General features: G+C 28.2%; 2 protein-coding genes across 4 annotated transcripts in view; one reads left to right on the top strand and one right to left on the bottom strand.

The window, feature by feature from the left end:
* LOC107456646 (ER degradation-enhancing alpha-mannosidase-like protein 2) overlaps positions 1-15696 on the top strand; it is a 42883-nt gene extending 27187 nt beyond the window's left edge. The window contains exons 4-9 of the mRNA XM_016074557.5: positions 185-396; positions 2820-2961; positions 7897-8021; positions 8107-8245; positions 10719-10840; positions 12630-15696. Of these exons, the coding sequence (XP_015930043.1) occupies positions 185-396; positions 2820-2961; positions 7897-8021; positions 8107-8245; positions 10719-10840; positions 12630-13658 (1769 nt within the window). The 3' untranslated portion in view covers positions 13659-15696. The remainder of the gene's footprint in view (positions 1-184; positions 397-2819; positions 2962-7896; positions 8022-8106; positions 8246-10718; positions 10841-12629) is intronic.
* Positions 15697-22108: 6412 nt separating this feature from the next.
* The window catches only part of Epg5 (ectopic P-granules autophagy protein 5), a 175310-nt gene continuing 172579 nt past the window's right edge, over positions 22109-24839 (bottom strand). For all 3 annotated transcript variants that reach the window (XM_087155460.1, XM_087155461.1, XM_087155462.1), the window contains one exon: positions 22109-23390. In XM_087155460.1, the coding sequence (XP_087011586.1) occupies positions 23048-23390 (343 nt within the window). In that variant the 3' untranslated portion in view covers positions 22109-23047. The remainder of the gene's footprint in view (positions 23391-24839) is intronic.

Raw genomic sequence — 24839 nt, 5'->3', positions numbered from 1 at the left:
TTTAACTTCTACCTTAAGCTTTAATTGAGATATAGTTAAGTAAGAGTCATAAATTTTATTTTTCAGATTTAAGTAAGATCAACTACACATATTTTCTTTGGTGTTTATCTTATCAACTTAATGTATATTGTTTGATTTTTTACTGGTTTGAATTTTGTATTTTTATAATTCCTTTAATTTCTAGCATTTGAAACAAAAACCGGCATGCCTTTCGGAACAGTTAATTTGCTCCATGGTGTTCCTGAAGGTGAAACCCCCATAACATGCACTGCTGGAGTATCTACCTTCATTGTTGAGTTTGGAACACTTAGTCATTTAACTGGTGATCCTATTTTTGAAAAAGTTGCCGTGAATGCTTTGAATGCTCTATGGAAAAGGAGATCTCCAATGGGATTGGTGAGCTTATTATACATTTTATTACCTTTCTATCATTACAGTTAAAATTTTATTGACTTTCTTAGGACCTTTTATAGAGTCTAGTTTTAACTACAAAATGTTTAGTGTAAATATCCAAACTAACCTCATGCAGAAACTTTTTTACATACCTTTGCTCGTTATCAAAATGTTGAAGTTTTGGTGATTTATTATTTTCATGATGATAATTATAAAACTATCCCTATGACAACAGTTCTGCTATGACAACAGTTCTACATCTTTTTAATCTTAGTAATGTTAGTAAAAATCACAAAATTCGTTAGTTCAAACTTCTATTGTTAACTAATTATTTACAGATTCAGTCTTACTGGCAGGATTAGTTGCTTCAAACTTTTAGGGAATTTAATCATTTTGTGTAAAAAAAACCTCAATGTTTATTATCAAATTTTTATGGTGATTAATTCAGGGGTGTGATGCCACAATTGGCATACACATATTTATTTTCTATCTTTTAAAATATCTTTCATTACTTAAGCTGATTTTTTTATTAATGGAATTATTTTTAAAATAAATCAAAAACTTAATCTTTTAAACGAACATAAAATATTTATTTCTTCTCTTCTAGATTAATGTAACGGATACTTTTTTTTATTTCATTACTAATGCAGACTTATATATTCACTGTTGCCTTTAATCGAAAACAAAAAAATCTATTTATAACTTTTTATTCTAAATTTCCAACGGCTAAATGTTTTGGTTGCATGGTTGTAATAATTCACATAAATTTGTTGGCGACTCGTGATCGCCAAGGTATTATTTTAACTCTATATTGATATGCTGGTTGGCCTTGTTTTGGCTATGCTATATTTTAATAAATCGCCAATTTTGGATCTCCTACCCATGCTTCTGTGTCCGTTGAGAACAAATTACATGTACTTTTTAATTTGGCTTTTGACTAGGCAGGTTGTGGGGGATTCGTCTCCCCTGGCCTGACCTATTTTAATATTATTATGCAAAATTGATTCAACTGAAATTCTTATGGATAATATATTTTTATATTTTGTAACTCGAGCTCTGCAAATATACTACTAAATAAAAGCCCTTTTTTTATTAATTCTAATCCGGCTCAACTATTGTTTTCATCATCCCCTGATTTCTGCATTAATCTTCAGTTTATCAATATCTCCAACTACTCCTCACCACCTGAATATTCCATCATCACTGAAAATACATCCCAATATAAATGACCCACTGAATCATTCTTTTTCTCCATAAGGGATTTATCTATACTTTTCAGCAAAAGCAGTAACAAATATTTTAGGGGTATTTTGTAGTTTCACAATTATTAATTCATCTCTTAACTTGATTTTAAAAATTATAGATTCCAATCAACAATACAGTAATCATATAAATTTTTTTTGGCATCATATATTAAATTAAATTCATAAAAAAATGTTGAGCAGCATATTCAGTGCATTTTCGTTTCAAGATTTAAAATCCTACTGAAAAATTATTTGGTAAAAAAAAATCTTGAATTTGATTGCAAATTTTAATTAAATATTGGTATTAGAAAATAATTAATACTAGTTTTTTTTTAAATGTGATAGTAGTTAAAAAATTTGTCTATATTTAGATCACTAACCATTATGAGTCAGTGTTTCATTTATAAAACTAGTTTTACTTGAATTTGCTAAAACTTTTTGTCCTAAACAAAGTAATTCTGAAATTAAAAATAATACACAGTAAAATCTGCCTTTATTATACTTAAGGTCAGTTCTATCAGTTATTAATATTATATTTGCTGGCTTTAATTGCATTTATATCAATTAAAAATATCAAGTGATACTGATAATTTTTGTTAAAATAGCTCTGGAGTTTTACTCAACACTTACTCAAATTTGAATAACTTTTAAAAACGAATTTTTTTCTTTTAAAAAAATTTCAAACTGGCTGTCCGATACATAGCATTTTGTATTACATCTCTAACATCCCTGTTGTTTGCTTTTTTTTTCATCTCTTACTTAGCAGCTTGATCCACCTTTACTACCAATAAAGCATTGCGATAAATAAAAACTTATTTATGCTAATTTATTTCTTTTATGGCAACATCACTGTGATCTCCAAGTGATGGACTCTTTATTCCACGTTTAACTACATCATTAGTTTCTAATTATATTATCTTATTCTAATTATCAATCAGTTATTCATCCAATTGGGCCTTCCTACCACTGTTATTGTATCTTTAATTAAGTATCATTAAAAGTAAGTTCTTAACATATTAAAGTTATTGTTTGTCATGGCCGAGGTTTAACTGTGTAGTAGTTAATTATAGTTAAACTTTTGTTTTTGTATTGTAGTTAAACTTTTTATTGTGTTCTACAATATGATGGTAATTTTTTCTGTTACAATATGAAAACATCTCATACTTTTTTTATTTATGTAAGGTAGGCAACCATATTAACGTTCAAGATGGAAAATGGACAGCCTTAGATTCAGGTATCGGTGGAGGTGTTGACTCTTATTTTGAATACTTGGTTAAAGGAGCTATCTTGTTTCAAGAACCTAAGTACTTAAAAATGTTTCGTGGTGAGTGGTTTATACTTTTAAGCAAAATTTGCAAAAGTTTTTTCCTAAATCATGTTTTATCGCTTCTTTATGCTATCAATAATAGTTCGAAGATTTAACTTAAATATTATAAAATCCACTGAGTCATTTGTCATGATTTTAGTTATAAATTTCTCAAAACTGTATGTTTAAAAATAAATACATTTTTAAATAAACATTAATATAATCAGAAGGCATTTTATAAGATACTATAAAATAATTCATAGAATTATTACATTATTTATTGTTCTAAAAGTTGTGGTTTAGGTCCAATATAGATACCTAAAGTTTGCCTCCTCTCCCAAGGTGAGCTTTTGCTACCAACTTAAATTTACTGAAGGGTAAAAGGTAAAACTTAAACATTACTATCTAGGCAAGTTAAGCATCGTTTCCTATGTATTTTTTGACTCTGATTGTGAATGAGATCAAAATCTAATCAATAGAATGATTAGTTCAAAAGTTTTAGGGGAAATACTAGGTATAAAGCTAATAAATTTAGATTATGCCTATTTTTGTTTGTCTGAAATGCCTATGTAAACAAATGAAGTCATTAGTTTGGTATTGTTTTAAACTGAATTGAATGAAACTGAAATAAAGGTAATAGGCTTAATAGTTCAAAAGGTTAAAGTTTTTATGCATGAAAAGTGCAAATTTATACTGTCTACCTATGTGTCTGATATTACTACTATGAAATACCAATCAAGTAAACTTGACCTTCAAGATAGATCATTTAAGCATTTCACCCTCTCATTAGTTTTAGAGAATGATTTGCATATTTTTCTTTTACTTTTTTTTCTTCATACCTGCAGCAGAAGAAAAAGGGAGAAGAAATCATCCTTCTGACGATCCTTATAAGAGACTAGTCGTAGGGTGATAGCGGGTGGGGAATCTGTCAATGGTTTCTTTGGTTGAAAGGGAGAAGCGTCTGTTATACTATTGTTACATTCTTGCCATCTGTTTTTCACCTGCATTGTTGGTAATTTTTTAAATTATTATTGATTGTAAATTATAAAAATCAATAGCTGCAAAATATAAAAAGATGAAGAGTAATAATGAAATTTTGAAGAATCAATTCAACAAAATAGAATTTTCAATCTCAAGTAGTAAAAAAAAAACACTGGATAGGCCACCCCATCAGTAATGCCCCAACATATCTCTGCAAAATAATGATACTAAAATAACGAAATTTACTTGTCAGAATAAAAATGTATAAAAAAAAGTAGAATTGCAAATGCCATTAAATCTGAAATGCCAAAGACCTAAAAAAATCGATAAATGACAATGCCTTACTTCAGAATCAGCACAAATAGAACATTTTTTAAAAGTAATACCCTAGAACTTGACATAATATCGTATTTAAAATATCTAAATTATCAAAAACAAGTAACCGTTTACAAATAGTCATTTCTGAAATCTGAAATTCGAGTGTTTTAATAAAATTATGCCATATGTAATTAAAAATATCTACAAAAATGAGAAATGTAAAAATATGTTTTAAAAAATGTCAAAAAATAATGTGGATTTACCATGGAATCGTAGCGAATCTAGCAGTTCAATATGTGATAACTGAAATTTGTATCAACTGAAATTGAAATCACGTATTGTAATTACATCATATTCAAAACATCATAATGTGAAAAGCCGCGTGAAAATAATTTTAAAAAAAACTGTGCAAAAAAATAGAAGGGTTTGTGCACCCTACAATCCCCTTCTAGAATTAACTGTGCATTGATGATTTTATATATTATTGATGATGGTATGTTTTTATTGGTGGTGTTAAATAAATTTTGTTTAAAGTGGGAATTTTATTTAGTTTGAAATATTAATCATATTTCTTACATTTAATAACTTAAAATCCATACTTATTTAAATATCATATGAGCCTGCAGAAATAAATGCTAAAAAGATTTTAGTTTCATACGAGACTTATTAAGTAAATTTTTCAAGTATATATTAATTTAATTCTTTATTATTTTTCTATTACATCTTTTATTAAAATTTAATAATGCCTTTTTTTTCAGGCTCTCTTGTATCTAAAATAATAAAATAAATTAAGGGTCTGTGCATGTTTCTCTTAGAACTCCTGAACCACTTACACTTTAGTACTACTCCTGATACTTGGATAGCAACGGCAAAGAACAAATTTAGCCCCCTGATCTTGAAATTCATTCAAAATTTGCAACTAATTTGTTCCGTAGAGTTGTTTGAGAAATAGAATTTTCTCATTGGTTAGGCATTAGCCTTTGTTTTGAATTAAATTATCAATGTTTGCTAGTTTATACCTCTATTTTTGGTAAAAATTATTTTATTGCTCTTATTTTATATTCATTAGGTCAGGTAAAGTAATTGATAAAATTGAACATGAATGATGCTTAGTTTTGTTAATTAGCACTGTTGGTATTTCATGTTCAGTTTTAATATGTACCAAATCCATTAATACAGTGTATTAATATTAGTGTATTTGCTACCTATTTAAACAGAATTGATATGGCACTGTTTTAATATAAATATTGGAGAAGTACATTTTTACAGTTCCTCTTAAAGAATAAGTATTGGAAAAAATTGCTTGAAATTGAAACAGATTTTGATTATCATGAGTTGGTCTCGAGCAGCAGCAATATGCTAAATACTGTTAATCGTTATTGTGATGGAATAAAGTTCTTAAAAGGTGTTATGTTTATAGGCACTTGCATGTGCTTGTTAGGCACTATTGGTATTATGGTGATTAGTGCAGTTTTAATAGGTATCAAATCCATTAATACAGGTATTATGCTAGTATATTTGGGAACTATTAAAACTGCATTAATACGGTACTGTTTTAATATAAATATTGGAGAAGTACATTTTTACAGCTCCTCTTAAAGGATAAGTATTGAAAAAAATTGCTTGAAATGGGAACACATTTTGATAAGCATGAGTTGGCCATGAACAGCAACAGTATGTTAAATACTGAATACAGTTGATCGTTATTGTGATTGAATATACTTCTAAAAAGGTGTTAGGCATATTCTAATAACAAAGCCACCTGAAGGGCAAAAATTTATAATAGGTAAGTTTTTTTTAATTGTATCAGTATAGAGACTTAGATAAAATAAAAAACTTTTAACAGAATCTCTACTTAAAAGCTCTCTGTAAGTGATTTAGTGACTCTTTTAACTAATTTAAACTTTTTTATATACCAAGCAGTATGCCAAATACTGAATACAGTTAATCGTTATTTTGATGAGGTGAAATTCTAAAAACGTGTTTTGCTTATTCTAATAACATAAAGCCACCTTGAAGGGCAACAATTAATAATAACTGAACTTTATTAATTCTGTCTGTTTACAAACTTGATGAAACAAAAACATTCTGTGAACACAAAATCTCTGCAAAAAAAAAAAAAAAAAAAAAATAAATAAATAAATAAATAAACTTTCTGCAAACAATTTATTGACTCTTATCACTACTTTCAACTATTATTTTTTTTAAGATTTAAACTAGTGTTATTAACTTGCCAAATTTTCTGTTTTTGTATCCAATTTTTCTAAAACTGACAGTGGTGTAAATTATAGAAATTTTGACCATTTAATTATATATATACATAATATTTATTATGCTGGATGATGCAAAAATCAGTTTACTTTTTAAAAACTTTTAAACTATTTACAATAGAAAGATGTGGTTTGCACTGAAATGCTCAGAAACACGAGGGATTTTTTTAACTATGAAAAAAATATTTATACTAGTTACATTTTTGACTGAAATATGGCATTGCAGTTAATTTACTGTCTTACAAAATTATATTACAATCTATTTTGAACAATAAAAGTTTTTTTCACATTATAGCTATTCAATGTGTTTCCCATCATTAAGAATTACAACCGCTAGATGATGGAAGACACTCTGCACAGTGTTAAATAGCATTTCAGAGGGTATATTACACATATAGCTTCTTTTAACTGGGCCAAAGACATTTGCCGTTCTCTATGTACCCGTTACTTTAAATAGCCTCACAACCAAAAGTCACAAGGTGTAAGATCTAAAGTCCTTGAGGGTTTTTGTGAGGAAAACATCAACTGAGTAGATGATTTTCAAACGTCGACCTCAGAAGTATCTTGGCAGGAGTTGTTATGTGTGGAGACACTCCATCTTGCATAAATATTATTGAATGGAGTGCTTGCCTTTCTTGTAGATAAGGGATGACTTTATTTTTGAAGATCGCTTCATATCATATATCTGTGACAGAAACTGTTCTAAATGTGTCCCCATACAGTTCCTTAAAGAAAAAAAAGGACCAATGATGAATGATGTGGTAAAACCGCACTAAACTGTAACCTTTACGATATGAAGCAAAATTTTTCGCGAGCAATGTTCAGGCATTTATATATATTATGCATATCTGTCTGTATATATCCTTTGTATATTACTTTTAAATTTGTGTATGATTTCATTCAGTTCTGATTTATATACTTCCTCCCTGTGCAAAGCCATTCAGTTGTATGATATAAAATGTTAATTTATTTGCCCAAAAACCTAATTTTGAAAGCACTATTCTGTTCTAAGTATAAAGACTATTGGTTCCAATCTACTACAAAATGTAAATTTATTTGCTCAAAAACACATTTTTCCTGCTCCAAAACAATTATGCTGCTGTTCCACCCCTGTACTTCGGAACTTTTACTTGTTTTATATTTTTTGGTGTCATTCGATGTGGTGTAAAAAATGCATAGGAAACAATGCCTCAGTTGTCTAGATAGTAAAGTTTTTCCTTTCAACCCCACTCTCCCTTGTTAATTCATGAGGGAGGCTTACAATCATCAAGGGACTAATCGCATCTTTCCATATTGGGCAAGCTTTTCCCTAATTATTTCTGTTTTGGGTTTACTTTTGTGACTTGGAACTGGCTTAATAATTAAAAAGAATGTTTTTTTTTAGAATATGAAAAGCTTATTTCCAAATTCATGAAACGAGATGATTGGTACTTCTGGGTTAGCATGAACAGTGGCCAGATTACCTTGCCCACCTTTCAATCATTAGAGGCTTTCTGGCCTGGACTTTTGGTATAGTTTTGATAAAAAAGTTTTTCCTCTTGCCAAGAATATTATTTTGATTATGCTTGTACTGAATGTTTGATTTATTTTTCAGACTTTAGTTGGTGATATTGAACAAGCTGTGAAGACCCTGTATAATTATCATCAAATATGGAAACAGTATGGATTTACACCTGAAATATATGATGTTGCACACAGTCATGCTAAACGAGAAAATTATCCTCTTAGACCAGGTTTTAATCATAAATCATATGAATGCAGTATATTTACAGTCATATTTACTACTTATTTTAAGTTTTTATCTCTATATGTTATGCAAAGTAATTTGAGAAAGACTGCTATTTTTATATATTTGTAATTTATACAGCATTACTAATAGAATATGTTTGAACACATAATCTAATGCAAAACTGCCAAGACCAAAGATATTTGTACCTGTAAACTTGATTGAAAGCCTTACAAAGGTAGTATGTCTGGCCAGCCATAGTCTTGATCGGATTATATCCAGTATTCGAAAACATTAGTATCTTCTTTGGAGGAAATAACGCTTTTTGTTAATTTTCTAAAAGAAGGTGCAAAGCTGAATTGTTTAAAATGTCTTTAAATTTTTTATTTATATATTTTATTTTTTAAATAGCAATTATAGTTATTTATATTAACTATTTAAATCATAAGTAGCTAAATTATTATGAACCCAATTTTCCAGAACTTGTTTTTATTTATTTTGCAAATTATATGGTCTAATAAAATTCACAAAGACATAATTACCAACTCTCGGACTTTTTTGCTAGTTCTCCCTCTAACTTGATTTTTCACGCGTTCCTCCTACTTTGTAATACTTTTAAAGTTATTTTTACCAATTTTTAAATAATTTCCTGAATTTTTTTTTATGCTTAAATAATCATTTTTATCTATTAAATGTTTGCTAAAAATCCAAATATGCTTACATTGAAGATATGAATAAGCTACTTTGTTTAAGCACTTAAATGAAAACATAAGCCTGAAACGAAGCACCGTTTGACATTTTTTAATTATACAAATTTTCAGTTCTATTTTTAGACAAAGGGCAAAGATGATTGTAATAAATCTGGTAATTTCTGCATAAATGAGTTCTTTCTGTGTTTTAAATTTTTAAGAAAAGTTAAAAATTCTGCTTTTTTTTGTTTTAAGTCCTACCTTTTCTTATCTACAAAAACAGGATTTTATCAATGACCACAATCCATTTGGAAAATCATTGTGCTGATGAGCATCTCTGACAGAATTTGCTTATAATCTTCATTTTTGTGTATGGATTTTGTTTTTTCTAGATATCTAATATTTCCTCGAATTTTAGAATTGTCTTGTTAATTTTATTGTTCTTTATTTAACTATTTATTGTTTTAATTTTATTAATATGGTAGACTTTTGTTTATGTTAAAGGATACTTACTAAAATACCGAATAAGCCAACCTTTGCCCCTCTTGTCATTTTAGGTATAAGGTTCTATACATACGTTTTTATAAGGCTAACACATAAATGATTAAATAAGCACTTAAATTGAATCAAATTATGAAAAGTCGAAAACATTCCACTCTTTCAGTAAGTTATTTTTTGAACTACAGAGCAAAAAAAAAAAAAAAAAAAAACAATTGCTGTTTTTCTTGTGTTAAAAAAAATATCCATTTCTCATTTATGCAAATCATAAGTTTCTAAAAGCAGAATTGGCCACAATTAACGTTTAATGCATATACCTCTTACATTAACAGCTAAAGTTTAGAATATTTTTTCATGAAGTACGCTTATTACTTGTTTCACTTATACTTATATAATTAAGTACTTATGTTTGTTATGAGTTGCTTGTGCTTTTGTCTGGATAATTGTTTTATTCATTTTTTACCTAATGGAACATTTTATTTATTTATTTATTTCCGTCAAGAAGTAATGTCCAAGTTTTAGAAAAAGTTCAACAAGTCTGCATAACAATATTTATAAGGCTTATTGCTATTTGGTTTTCAATTTGAATGACATATTTTATTGGTTTATCTTTTTTTTGTATAGGAATACGGAATTTTTTTTTTAGATATTTCTGTGCTGTAATAAGATTATTTCAATTTTTTTTAATAAAAGAATGATAGGAAAGTTAGAAGTTTACGTTGTTATGTGTTAAAATCTGAAATTTGTTCATTTGTAAAAGATTAAAAACATTAATCCTTGTAATTTGTGCAACCATAACTACTTAAGTTATGTAAGTAAAAAACTTTAAAAAGAGTTAAAACAATATTTTTAGCACAGATAATGGTGAGTTAAGGCAGAAATAAAGAGACCCAGATGCAGCATATAAATCACTGTGACTTTATCTTTCTAGTTGTCATCAGAGCAAGTTCAGCATATATGAATTGCTAACATGTTGAAAATTTATAAAATTCTCTTTTCCTCACTTCTGCCAAAAGCCACTGTTTCTATTGTTAAAGATGTTATATCTACTTTTTATGTTTTTCACCTTTTGATGTAAGAATTGCCTTTTAGAAAATATGAAATTCTTTTAACAGTTGACTCTGTGAGCTAGATCATTTTTTTAAACATTATTCTTGTAATTTTGCTATCCAAAAATTTATTTTGTGAGCTAGTTGTTAGCTATTTGATATGAAATAAACAATACTTATTTTTATTCACCCTTAGTTTGTGAATTTTCATTTTATATTTATTTATATTTTTTACTAATTTTAGAACTTGTGGAGAGTGTTATGTACCTTTACTATGCTACTAAGGACCATCATCTACTTGAAATTGGTGTTGATATATTAGAATCTATTGAACATAGTGCAAAAACAGAATGTGGTTATGCTACAGTATGCTTTTTAATGTCTATTGTTATTAACTGTTAACAGGATATAAGTATCTGTTTCTAAATATTTTATTTGATATAATTATTAGTTTTTATGTCTTATATAAAAACTTTCAATTAATTTTATCATATCATTTTGATACATTCATTTTCAATATTTTACTAACTATCATTTAGGGTACAGCTTGTTATTTATTCATTTATTTTTCTTCATTGATAGTTAATTTTAAGAACTGAAAATTATAATTTGAAAAGGATAAAAAAAAAACTCATATTTTTACCTTGCAAATCAAAATACTTCATCTTGATAAGATTTACAATTATTTAAAAGAAGGGAATTTTTAAATATCAACATATCAACATTGGTAAATATTTTTTTTATAACCTTTTATTCTTTATCTCTTTTCATACAGAGGTTAGAGAAGTTTCATTTTCTGTTGAAATCTGACCTTAACACAGCTATACATTTGAACTTGTGGAGTCTTGTTCAAGCAATAAGGGAGGGGAAGGGGCTTATCACTCTTTTCATTCTAAATACTTGTTTATATTTGACAGCTTAAAAGAAGTTATTAATCAATGATTGATCGCTATTTTATGCAGGGTATCTGCTAAGTCATGAAAAATCTTGGAAAGTCATGAATTTTGGTATTGATCAAAATTTGTCATGAAATGTCACGATTTTAACTATTTTTTAAACAAATCAGGGAAAGTCATGGATTTAGGTCGCCAAAAAATCTAATTTTTGAAATGGAATCCCCCCCTCACAATTTCATGGTGTTCCGAATATCTGAATTTGTAACAAAATCCCCACTCACAGTCATATTTTATTAAAATAAAAAATGTTCTTTAAAAATTATGGTGTAAAAAATATAATTTCTGGAGCGAATTGTCTTTTAAACTTCTGTGATTTCAGAATTTTTGTTATTTTTATAATTTTTTTTTTTTACCAATTTAAAATTCTAGCTGAAGCAAGTCAGTCATTGGCAAATTTTTTTATATTCTGAAATGAGAACAGGAAAATCAGGAGTAATTCTTTCCTTTCTGATGAACAAGTAAAGTATCTTTAGAATATAATTCTACGGAAAAAAAGAAGAAAAAAAAGATTTGCTTTTGTATTTTTTTCCAGCTATTTTATTGCTTCTACTCTTTCTTTAGTCTGTTTTTTAAATTTAAAATCTATTATTTTAACAATGCAGAATACCTTTTGGTTATACCTATCATTTCAATTAATGTTATTATACAGCTTTTTTAAATATATTGTTGTGTTTTTGTCTGAGAAAATAGTAACGTCGTTAAGTCATGAAAAATTATTGGAATCAGTCTTGGTAAGTCATGAATGTGAAAATCTTAAATGTAGCAGATACCCTGTTTATGGTAGATTTTTTAATTTTCCAATTGATCTTTTCTATAAATATAAATAATATTTTTAATATTTGTTTAATTTTTTTATGAACTTTTCAAAATTTTCGTTATTTGAGCTTTTGTATTGGTTGAACTCCAAATAGTCATTTTTTTTACTATACCTGATTTCTTTAACTTATCACCTGCACATTTTTTTTGTATGTGATAATAACATAAAAAGTAAATTAAAATTAATTTTTGGTTTTCCTATAAAAAGCTAATTATTTATGATTTTTTTTGGATTGAAACAGGGAAAGAATTAAATTGTATAATTTTTAAACTAAAAGAAAAATTCTAAAATGGCATTGCATAATTGTCTGCTGTAAAATATCTTTTTACTTTCTGGAATTCTTTCTTTTGCTCTTTTACAGTTAGCTCTATTTTTTTTTCAGATTAAAAATGTACTTGACCATAAAACAGAAGATAGAATGGAATCTTTTTTTCTTGCTGAAACAACTAAATATTTGTATCTTTTATTTGATCCTGACAATTTCATTCACAATAATGGATCATGTGGAGAGCTCATACAGATGTCGGGAGGGAATTGCTTGATAGGTGGTGGAGGATATGTATTTAATACTGAGGCTCATCCCATTGATATTGGTGCTGTCTATTGTTGTAGTGCTAAACATCAAGATCATGAACTACTTTTGTATGAATTTCAAAAAAATTTGGATTTACATTCACTTCTTGAAATTAAAGATAATGAAGAGTTTTTCAAAGTTTTTAAAGGAAATCGAAAACAAAACCCTAGGCAAGCAAATTCCAAGTCTATTAATCTTGCTGAAGTAAATGTTACAGCGACTAGAATTGTGCCAAATAATTATTCTATGAACAAAAAGGAACCTTCTGTCAGTTTTTCTTTTTTTAGTGATGTTTGGAATGAAACTATTGAAAATTCCAGCTATAATACTATGTTTTCAGCTAGTTTCACCTTTGAAAATTATAAGAAATTATTATTGTCTTTTTATAAACGAAATTCAACAACTAAAAATAAATATAATAGTTTGTCAAACATCAATTCAGGTCTAAGTGAAACAATTTTAGTTAATATTAATTCAGCTAATATATTTGTCAAAAATAATGGAGTTCTGAACTCTTTTTCAGAAGAAAGTGGAATTTCTAACAGTACTTATGAACAATTGCAGCTTAAAAACAACTCTTCTTTGGCTCCATTGGAAAATCAGTCATATGAAATTAATGGCAATTTCTTTGATACTAATGTTTTTAACAAAACAATACTTCAAAATTCTAATGTGACTTCAATAGATAATGATAACTGTCTACAGGAAGATGAGGAGGAAGCAAAAGTGCTGCAGCAAATTCATAATGAGAATTTTTATAATTATGAAATTCTTAAGTGTCCTATTCAACCCTTTCTTTCCAGATTGAATGTTATGGGAGAAATGTTTAATGTGTAATTTGAGTACTTAAAACTATTTTATACTTACTCCTTATCTTTTTTTATTATTATTAATTTTCAATTAAAATTACTGAATCATCAGGAGATTCTTTTAAAAAATTCATCAGTAATGATACAATTTAGCCAAGAAGAATAAAAAAAAAAGCTTTAGCTATTACACATATTGGCCAATAAATTAGAAATCTTAGATTAATATTTTATCCCCTTTTACACTGATAACAGTTCGTATCAAAGAGGGCATCGATTCTACCAGCATCTGGAAGGCATTATGTCCAGGTTGATTCAGCATTTACAGACTTTTGTATCCTGTAAATGAGATGGAAGAGAAAATTGCTGTCAAATGTACCTGGCCAAATGTCCCAAACATTTTCTATTAAGTTAGTTATGTTCCAGGCTTTGCGGTGGCCAGGAAAGGTGTTGGAAGCTCAATTGATATTGAATGAACTTTTTTTGAACGCTTCTGACGTGAGTCACCCATGATTCTGTTGGGGCATATTGCCCATGATGTATGTGCCACCTTCAGATTAAAATATAACATTACAGAATGAATCTAATCTGCTACTATGTCCAGATATTGCACAGCTATTTATTTACTCTCGATAAACAACAGGGAATCACTTCTATAACAGCAGAACATGTCCCGCATCATGATACTCTCACCAGAGCTTTGAACAGTGCAAACTAAAAAAGATGGGTTAATGGCTTCATCTTTCATCAAAGCAAAGCAAGGTGTTGCGTTTTTTATCCGTCCACATTACCCATTTCTAGTTACAGTGTTGTCTTACTTGACACAATGGCAATAGAATTCTAGCCTTTTGGACAGAAATGAGAAGTATCCTCATAGGCATCTGACCACATATTCTTATTCTCAGTGATCCTTTAGGTATAGTTTGCATCGAGATCAGTTGAGAAGAACTTTGGTTGAAATTTTTTATTAGCTGAAGCAAAATGGGGTCTCTTTTTTTCCCCTGTTGCACAATTCATTGGAGGCGACGCTGATCAGGGTTTTGGTAAATTGTGTTTGAACCATAATTATGTCTTCTAGATGAGGACTGTGGTTTCTGTTTCCAACTTTTGAAAACCTTTGATACGAAATTTAACCCTTTTTCAAATGGCGAAAGATCTGTCATTTTTTCATTCTGCTGTGTTTACCGTTAAATGAGTCTGCTCATTTTACTTATACTAACATTCTGATGCGGTGTAACCAACATAAACATTTTTTGCATAGTTTGCTGTTAGTGAGCATTTAATATAAAATCTTATAGGTTTCTAATTTATTGGTCTGATTTCTTCTTTTTATATAGCATGAACAACTTTGACAATATTGTTGAAAGATGCCATTAAACATTATAAAATAAATGTCTTTTCAAGCTTACCATATATTTTCCAAGATACATTAATTTTCTAATTCGTTGTGATATCCTGAAAACTTTATTATTTCACTCTTATTGTTTTCTAACAAAAATAATTGTTCTATTATTGCATAAATGCTATCATACATATTATTTGCCCTGTGATAAATATTGAGAAAGAATGAACTGAGTAGTGATACATTTATCAAAGAATATGTCTGAGTATAGTTTAAATAGATTGAACTTTTTAAATGGCTAATGATAAGATATTATAGGATAATATTCCTATAAAATTAAATAAAACATAAAAATAATGTTGGTTTTTCAATAAGTTTATTGTACCCTATATTTATATACAGCTGACTAATAAAATAATAATTTGTGCAAGGCTTTGAGATTTTAATAAATTATAATTTCTTTACCTTTATAAACATGATTTAAAAATTTTTCCAATTTATTACCATGATTATTAATGGTATCTAATAAGTTATAAAATGAACTAATATTTGGATAAAAATTTAAAACCTTTTAAATTAATGTCTTATCCTTTTAAATTAATGTCCTATCTTTTTAAATTAATGTAATAGCTTTTTAAATCATGTCTAACATTAAAACTATAACATTAATAGTACAAGCTTTAAATTACATTTTATCTTTCTACATTCAAAATTTAAATAATAAAAAGAATAACACTTTAAATAAATACAATATAGTCCTTTTATTGTATTTTTTAATACTACAGTGGTCTTTCATTAATATAGTAGCATTTTAGTGGGATTTGTTAATGAATGCAGTTTAGCTCACAGTAATTACTATCTTTTATAGTAATATATTTTAAAGACAATATTTGATGAATAGAAATTAAGGGATAATAACTAATTTGTATTTTTATATTATTTCTTTGGCCATTACATTTTATTGCATTGTTTTATTTTTATAATTTTTTTCCAATGTAACCTTATAATAGTAAAATTCCTAAATTGTAGAGATATTTATTTATTAAAATCAAAATAACCTTTATTTAAAATTTTTTGATGTATTTATTCTTTTGAAATAAGCATAGCTTTGTGCATAACTTTTATAAAGCATAACTTAATAAGCATAACTTTTTTAAAATAAGCATAGCTTAGCAAAGTTAGCATACTAACTTTGGTTTGCGCTGTTGAAAAATCTTGTTTCTTACAATAAAGAGAGGCTAATATACTTAAAGACTTAATGTGTGGAATATTTAGGTCTGTAGCCAAAATTTCTATTCAAGGAAGTAATCCCACCTTTTTATTAATTGATAACTTTTTGTTCAAGATTTGTACATTTATTATCTATATTTGTTTATTATGTATTAGTATGACAAATATGATTTTTTGCAATTCTCATAGAAGAAGTTTAGAAAATGCTTAGTGATTCTATCTTCTTTATCCATTAAATGCTGTTTATGTCCTATAAATCAGCACCAATCACGTAACTTAAAAACTTTTTTAATTTAAAAGATTACCACTTGCTTAGTCTTATACATTAAAATATATTTAAACAAATTATGTATTGACTTTTTATCTCCCAAATTATTCTATGAGTTATATTGTTGTAAAGTAATTTATGGAAGTTTTAAAAGATTTGTTATCAATAGCATTTGTGCTTCTAATGTTTAATATTTGGGTCATAATAGTACCATCCTCTTGTGAATTGGAGCTTTTAAATGCTGTTGATAACAAGGAATTTTATGCAAGTCACAGTTAAAATGATGAACCGAAATCTTCAGAGGGTTATTCAGCAGAAATTAACTCCATTTATTTTACATTGTTTATTCCACCCATTAAATGCTCAACTTTGCTATGCTGTTTTTAAATGTTATTTCTCTTATTAATTGAATTGCTCAAGCAGCATCCTCTTAAATGTTAACTCTTTATTATCTAAGATTTTTTAGACTCTCCGCTTGGGACTGCTCAGGCTCTTTGTAACTCTTTAAGTTATCTTTATGAGACAGAACTGTTATTCCTTCCTCTTCCATTCCAACTAGGTTTTGGATATTATTGTTCAACCTCTTTTTATTGCTTTTTCTCTGCTATATTTGGTTTCGTATTTGTTTTACTTCCCAAATACTGCTGATCCTTTAGATGAGATTTTCCAGACTATTCATGTAGCGCTTCACATCTCAAACATTGTTTATCTCTTAGATAAGATTCTTCAGAAAGTTTATGTTGTTCATCTTTCCACCAGTTCTTATTTTAAAATAAATTATAACTTTCTTATAGAAAATTTTATCTGAATTGCTCTGAAATTTCGTTCTGATGAATCTTACTTTTATTTATCACAGATATCTTTCTGTGAGAAATTTTCTACAGCATTGCAATTTCTGCACATTAAAAGTTTTTTCTAACTTTTAAAGTTCTTGTTTTGAACTGTTTTCATTGTTCAAAAGCAATTGCTTTTTACTCGTACAGCTCATATTTTTAACTCTCAAACTTACATCAACAATGTTTGAAATAAAATGGAATTAGACTTTAAAAATATGATAAACTGTAAAATATGATAACAATAAATATTTAAAAATATGATAAAGTTTTTGTTGAAAGCAGTTTCATATTATCAATCTAATCAATAAAAAAACCATAAAATATTATTGCGCCAGTATATCCACTTGTTTTTCAACTCAAAGGAATCACTAACATAGCATGTCTAACATATTCTTACATCCTAATTTCTGCAAATTTTTCAATAATGTGTACAAACCCTTTTTTTCCCCTTTTCTATTCTTATTGCACTTAGGGAGGTATGGTATCCTTATCAATTTGTCATGCTAGGTATAAAAAGCTTTTGGATTATTTCTGAACTATTTTCTTGTCATTTTCCTTTTGATTTATTCTCCTAAATGTTTTATCTATTATACTCTTGAATATTGAATCTATTGTTCATTGTAAATTATTACTACTATTAAAAGTATTAACTGCCATTAAAATTTAAGCAGTAAATTGAATAAAAATTTCAAATAATTTTCCTGCAAATTCTAGCATTTCCAAAAAATAGCTGATTTTGGAAGTAAAATTCATGTAAAAGCTTGCAACCCTACTTATGTAACACAAGCAGTCGAAAAATCCTACTATGAGATTTGGGGAAAACCTCTTTTAATATGTAGTGTTTTTTATTTTACATTTAGCAAAAAAAGAAAAAAAAATTCCCCAAAAACTATTGTGAAATTTTTTTTCTATGTTTATATAGAAATATTGTAACATTAAGTTTAGAATGCTTAATTGCAATTGAAGAATACATCTTCCCATGCACACATTACAAATTAGTTTTAACATTGTAGGGCATGATGACAAATAACTAATATATACTATAATATTCTATATACAAAAAATGTTATGGTACTTCATCTTCTTCAGTCCAATGTTTTCCAGGACTCTTTAATGTCCTAGTGCTCTCTCTTTCATTTTGTTTGTTTCTTCATTTGACATAGTTTCTAGTTTTGTTATCTTAAGTATGTATAATGGTAGGTTTTGCTGTGAGTATAACTATCCTGTTTGTGTGCCATTAAACTCTACATTTGCAACTTTGATAAAACTAAAATTATTCTGGTGCTTATTTTGACTGTAAATTAAGTTTATAGTTTAGAAAATTCTCCTTAAAATGGGTTAAAAAAAAAACTTTCCGCCAGTACTAGAGAAACTTGGTGCTGGAAGAGATTTTTTACCAATCACATTCTTTCAGTTCACTAATTTCTAAATTTCAGTTCCCTGTAAATAGCAGTTGCCTAATTTCAAATCCCCATAAATTGCAGATACCTCTATAAAGATAATTATTTTTTGGTTAAATGAAACAAAAATTTCCACTTAAAAGCTCATGCAAATCCAGATTTTATTTAATACAATATTTATTTATACATTGATTATCAACGTCGTAAGTCAAATAAAATTTTTTAGATCTTAAAAAAATTGTTTTAATAAACAAATATAGATAAAAAAAAAGTTCTGTAAATATTAAATTGTTGATTGCTATATAACACTGTATATTATTAACTGGTTTTCATTCAGTGCCTTAAGTACTCTGGTTGCCTTACTGAAATCTAATTAGTTTTTAAATGTTGATGTGTATAATATTGTTTATTAAATTGTGATATCCAGTTGTCAAAAATTTGTGTTCTTAAAAACTGATGCGTTAGAAGTGTAGTAAATTAACCACAACTTTTTATAACATTTCTACAAGTGAAAAATATTTTGTCATATACATAAAAAATTTTACAGTTAAGAGAAGTTCAAGTTCATAATTTGAAACTGTTATTGATTTATGCTAAAAGGGATCAATTTCATACTTTTACTGGTTTTTTAAATTAGTTTCTTTATTTTTGGAAATTCTTATTTTATTTTTTTATTATCCTGTTTACAGTTGTCTTACTCTTCTTTTATTTGTTGTTGGAAAATTAGTTTTTTTTTTTTTAAATCTTTGGAGAGTTAACTTCTTTAATTTTCCTTCATTGTATCAACCATATTCAGTAAAGTAAATTTTAGTAATAATTTTTAATCTCTTATATTTTTTCTTTGATGATTTCCTTTTTATGTGATGGAATCAGAACTATTTCTTTATTTATGACACGTTATTATTGTTGTATCATATTTGAAAACAATTTTATAAAATGTTTGTTTTTTCATTCAGTAAAAAATACCTTCTAAATATTTGTCTTATTTATCTGATCTTTAACTGTGAAATTAAAGCTTATAACAATTAGCTCATTGTCATTATAATCATATTTTATTAATTTTTTGAAAGTGAAATACTGACTTTCTAATGAAAAATAATAATAAAGATTATGAAAGTATCTAAATTCATTCAGACTTTGTGATGTGTTTATTTTAAATATGGCATGTTTTACATACTGGCTAAAAAAGGGATATCTAAAAGACACTAAAATTTGATCTAATAAATTTTAGATTCATATATTTAATTATTATGTTTCGAAAGGTGGAAAGTTTTCCTAACCTTTTTTTATCTGATGGTGAAATAGCACTTTTCTATTACTGTTTATCTAACTTGGTCAGAAGAACAAAATTGTTATATAGTAAATTATTTTTGTTTTCTTACATCTTTTGTGACTAATGTAAAAACGAAGGTGCTATCTACAGGCATTGTCAACATATATAAAGGACACATATTCTTGTATTAGGGGAAAAGCACCCTTTGGTTATTTAATTTAAAGAAAATAAATTTTCATCACTACAATTAACAAAACGATTTTATACATTTTTATTTTCTGAGTTGCCAACTCTACTGGTTTTTTTCATTAGACTTCTGGATTTTTCTAGCTTCTGGTTTAATTGAAAATTCTCTGGGGTTTCTGTACATTTAAGAAAGGCAACATTTCTATAGGAATAGATTACTCGAGTCTTAAAAATAAATGTTACTACTATGTAATCAATGTTGTGAGCCTCATTTAAAGTAATAAGCTATAAGGCTGAGGACAGGCTGCTTTTGCTTTCCTCAGTGAAATAGATATCCCACAATTACAAATTGATAATTTGTAAGCAACAAATCGTTTGTGGTCGCCCCCTTTCACATGGTGGATGCTAGAGGAAGGGGGTTTGAATGCCAAGAGGACCACTCGTCTGGGGAGATAAGGAGTGATAGATTTATGAGGAATTAGGAATGCCTTATCTTAACAATTTAATCTTGTGGAATATAACATTTCTTTCAATTTGTTTTTGTGGTATATCTATTTCACTGAGGGACGAAAAAGCTGCTTTTTCCAAGCTTGAACTCAGGCTAAAGTTGGTGCAAGTTGGAAAAAAGGCCAAGACTGAAAATTTTTTGAGGTAAACATAGCTTAAAATGATTTAATAAACGATCTGAATCTAAGAAGCAAAAAATGAATAAACATTATTTTTAAGAGGAATAATGTTTTAGAATATAAAATATTAGAAAAAAAATATTATTGCTGAAAATATGGAAAACGAAAAAAATTTAACAGTTTTAAAATATTAATCTGCCATTTTGAACTAGAACGATTCAAGCAGGAAGGGGAAATTCATGTTTTTCTGGAACAATGCTTAAAATGATCTAAATCTAAGAAGCAAAAAATAAATAAACATTATTTTTAAGGGGAATGATGTTTTAGTATTAGAATATCTAATCAATAAAATATGAAATATTAGAAAAAAAATATTATAGCTTAAAATATAGAAAACGAAAAAAAATTGACATGAAAATAATAATCCGCCATTTTTAACTAGAATGATTCAAGCAAGAAAGGAAAATTCCCGTCATTCATTAAGGTGGGTAGGTGGAGGAGAAAAATTCATTTCCTCCTTATTTGTGAAAGAAAATAAGTGTAAAGAGATCATTTAAGTTGAGGGTGGGGAAATAACAAATTATTGTTTTCTCTCCAATCATTGGCTATCAATCAAGCATAAAGGAGGGGCACGCTGATCGGGTTCTCTTTATTTTTTCTTCTATGACTGAAAGAATCTGCTAAAGAAAGAATGTTACCCCCTTTTTCCCCCTGCCTACTAAATATTACATGGTATGGGGAAGAACGAATGTTTTGTTTCTCAAGGATGTGTATCCTTTTAGACCTTTTCAAATTTTCCATTTTGACTCCCCCTCCACCTTAAGGCTTGCCCCGTTTACCCTTTTCCACAGTATTTCTTTTTTCAATAAAAAGGTTCCAGGAAATGCCTCTTTTACTAGCCACCTGCATAGGAAAGGAGGGGGGGAGGGGACTCAGTTGCAGTCTTTTGATAACAAATCTCCCTCTTTTTCCTACATTCCAAGGGAGGAGGAGCACCACTAACGGTCACTCAATGGTCTTGGTAGATCTTTACTTCCCCTTTCTGGTGATTTATGGGTTCGATGCATAAATCAGAGGTTCAGTGCAAGCTAGAAAAAGAGAAAATGTGTCAAAAGATCTTTTTTTTTTAAAGGAAAGGGGAAGATGGAGAGATGTTTATTTTGATTGTAAAAAAGTGTCCAGGAAATCGACCCTTCCGGGAAAGGGACGTCCGGATATGGGACGTTGCACTGTATTGATACTGATTAAAAGTGGTCCAATATATAATCAAGCTAGTTTTTGAATATTTTAAGACAACAAAGCTAAAAAATACAATTCAAATGAAAACTAAAGAGTTAGTATCACACTTTATTTGTTAATAATGTCATGAATATACAACATGGAATGAATCTTTACAGAGTTGCTGTTTCTTATTTATGTCAAAAAATTACTTTAGTATCACAAATAATCAAATACAATAGCGAGCCCAGATGTTTTTATGAGCTGTGTTAGAACATGGTGCGTAGCATTTTTAAAGAGTGTTTATTTTCGATTTTTAAAAGCCCTTAAAGGTGCTTTTTTTATTGGGTGTTTTTAAGAAGTGCTTAATTTTCCTTTTTTCAAAATGAGATTTTTCCTACGAATTATGCAAAAAGACACAGTTCACATTGTTTTAATCGTTTTCGCCATTCGTTTTACATGATACAAACTTCATGATTTCTGACAATTGTCAAAAACAATGACAGAAGTTTCTTTTTTTGACATGACGGTTAAAACAAGATAAAACCGTCAACTGTCAAAAACTTTCCAACCCTGCCTAATTATATTTTTTGAGTGCTTAATTTTTTTTGTTGAATAATCTGGCTACGCACCCTGTAGAAGAAAGTACAGTACAGAACCCATTATCCGGAAAACCAAAAATAACCGGAACAAAATTCGATAAATTTTCCGACCATTTTAGTAAAAAAAAATTTTTTTTCCTCGTAAGATTTCAGGATTTTTCTTTCTTTTTTGAAAGATGTTAACCGTACCATCATCTTGGAAATAATCATTAGTGTATTACTTCATCCTTTTTTCTTCTTTTTAAGATTATTTCCAAATATTTGTTTTTTTTTTAGTTGGGTTTAACAATAAAAAAAAAACGGCTTTTTGTAGCGATTCAGAAAACCGGAAAAATCAGTAACCCGGAATAGTGATGGTCCCGATTGTTCCGGATAATCGGTTCTCTACTGTAGTTTTCTGGGGCAAAAGATGGCAAAGTTACCAGTTCCAATTCTGTATTTACAAACCAATACTATATAAAAATGTTTGTTTAGGAAAAACCAATAGTGAGTAACTTCTTAAAAATTGACGACTATCTGAAAGACAATGGTTTGAATTTAAAATGTATTCTATTGCACTACTGACTAGTTCACGAAGAGCAGAATAAGATTTGTTTTTTAATAAGGAGCGCAAATTTTCCAAAGATTGAATGGCTTCCAAACTAGGACCTGGCTCAGATGGAGATAGTTTTTTAGCATCTTTGGGCATGTGTCCAGTTGCCATTGGCTCTAATCGAATTCCAGCATTGACAGGTAATTGATGAAGAAGAAATGCAGAGATAATGCGACAAACAAACCTGAAACTTTAAAAACAATGAAATTACAAGTAAAGAATTTATTTATAAAATGGCTATCCTCCTATTTTGAGGGTAAAAAACCAAATCCCCCAGAACGCTTAGTAAAGAATGATAAAATCGTAACTAGGAAACAGTACGAATTTTTTTAAAATTTATTTTAAACTAATATTTTTTTGTCTTCCTATAATATATTTTTATTATTAGAAAAGATGATACTTGCTTTACTTGAATTTTTATTGCCAAATTGCACTGTGAGGAATGACAAATAGCATAGAAAAATAATACTTGAAAAGTTATAACACTGTACTATTCGATATGCCTATTAGAATAGTGTATAATGCTTTAGCATATTAATAAACGCATGTTCTTAATATTGGTCAATGGTCTGTCGAAAACTTTCTACTGTTTTTATATTTAGCTAATCATATGAATGTAAAATGTATTCAATATGATTTACATAAATTAAATAATTTATTTAAAAGGAAAGAATTGGAAGTAAAATGCCGTGAAAGAAAAAGTCATGAAAATTAGTTTTAGGGTAGTGAATTTTTTCTCCTGGAACCTGGCGAACACCTTATTAAACTTTTAAGACCATGTTTCTCTTCCAATTCTGTTATTTACAGAATCTGATTCTGTGTCAACAATTGATTTCAGGTTTGCCACCGGGGTATGACTCCAAAAACAGTAGTTTTACTTGCTTCAGATACGAAAAAATCTCTAAAATTACATACCCTCCAACTTATGAAGATTTTGAAAATAATTCTTTCTAGTGGTAGCGAACCAAAGTAGAAATTTTTAAAGCAAATGGATTTCTCATAAAACTTTTATCAGAACTTAAGAATCTAGCCATATGGCCTGCACTTTTGTAAGTAATAGTGGACAAGTTACGCTAAAATTAATTTTTTTTAAATATTAAGACATTAATTTTGCTACCGTCTGAAAAGAAGATTTCTGAAACTACGGAAATTCCGTAGCAGTTGGAGGGTATGAAATTATGTCTCTTGTCTTCTGGATTGGGTTAAAAATTACAAGGCTTCGAAATTGACGAGACCCAAAATTGGATCGACGATGGTTATAAAATAAAAATAAAATTGATTTAACCAAAATCCAATTCAGTGCACCGTCAGTCATTAGCGTATGAAAGCTTACATGTTTGATGAAATACTGGTAGTTGGCATGTAGCTGAGCTTGTTTCGGTCGGAAAGATTTTTGTGCTCTTATGTGCAACTTGACTGTATTTTGCAAGAGATTCTGAATTTCAATCTTAATTTTCAACCCTTTGAAATTTTGCTGTTCATGGGAACCAACTAAACATACTACATTTTTTCCCTAACAGTGAAAGAAAATATTATTCCTCTTGTTATTTCCATCGTTGGTGAAATGCCATAATCTTCGTCACCGGCAAGAAAATGGCTTTCTTGTGCTCTTCTATAAATAGATTAGTACCATAATCCA

The sequence above is a fragment of the Parasteatoda tepidariorum genome, chromosome 11 (assembly GCF_982258835.1).
Source record: "Parasteatoda tepidariorum strain Cologne lab strain chromosome 11, Ptep-v5.0, whole genome shotgun sequence".
NCBI lineage: Eukaryota > Metazoa > Arthropoda > Arachnida > Araneae > Theridiidae > Parasteatoda > Parasteatoda tepidariorum.
This window is presented reverse-complemented; position numbering and strand designations above follow the sequence as displayed.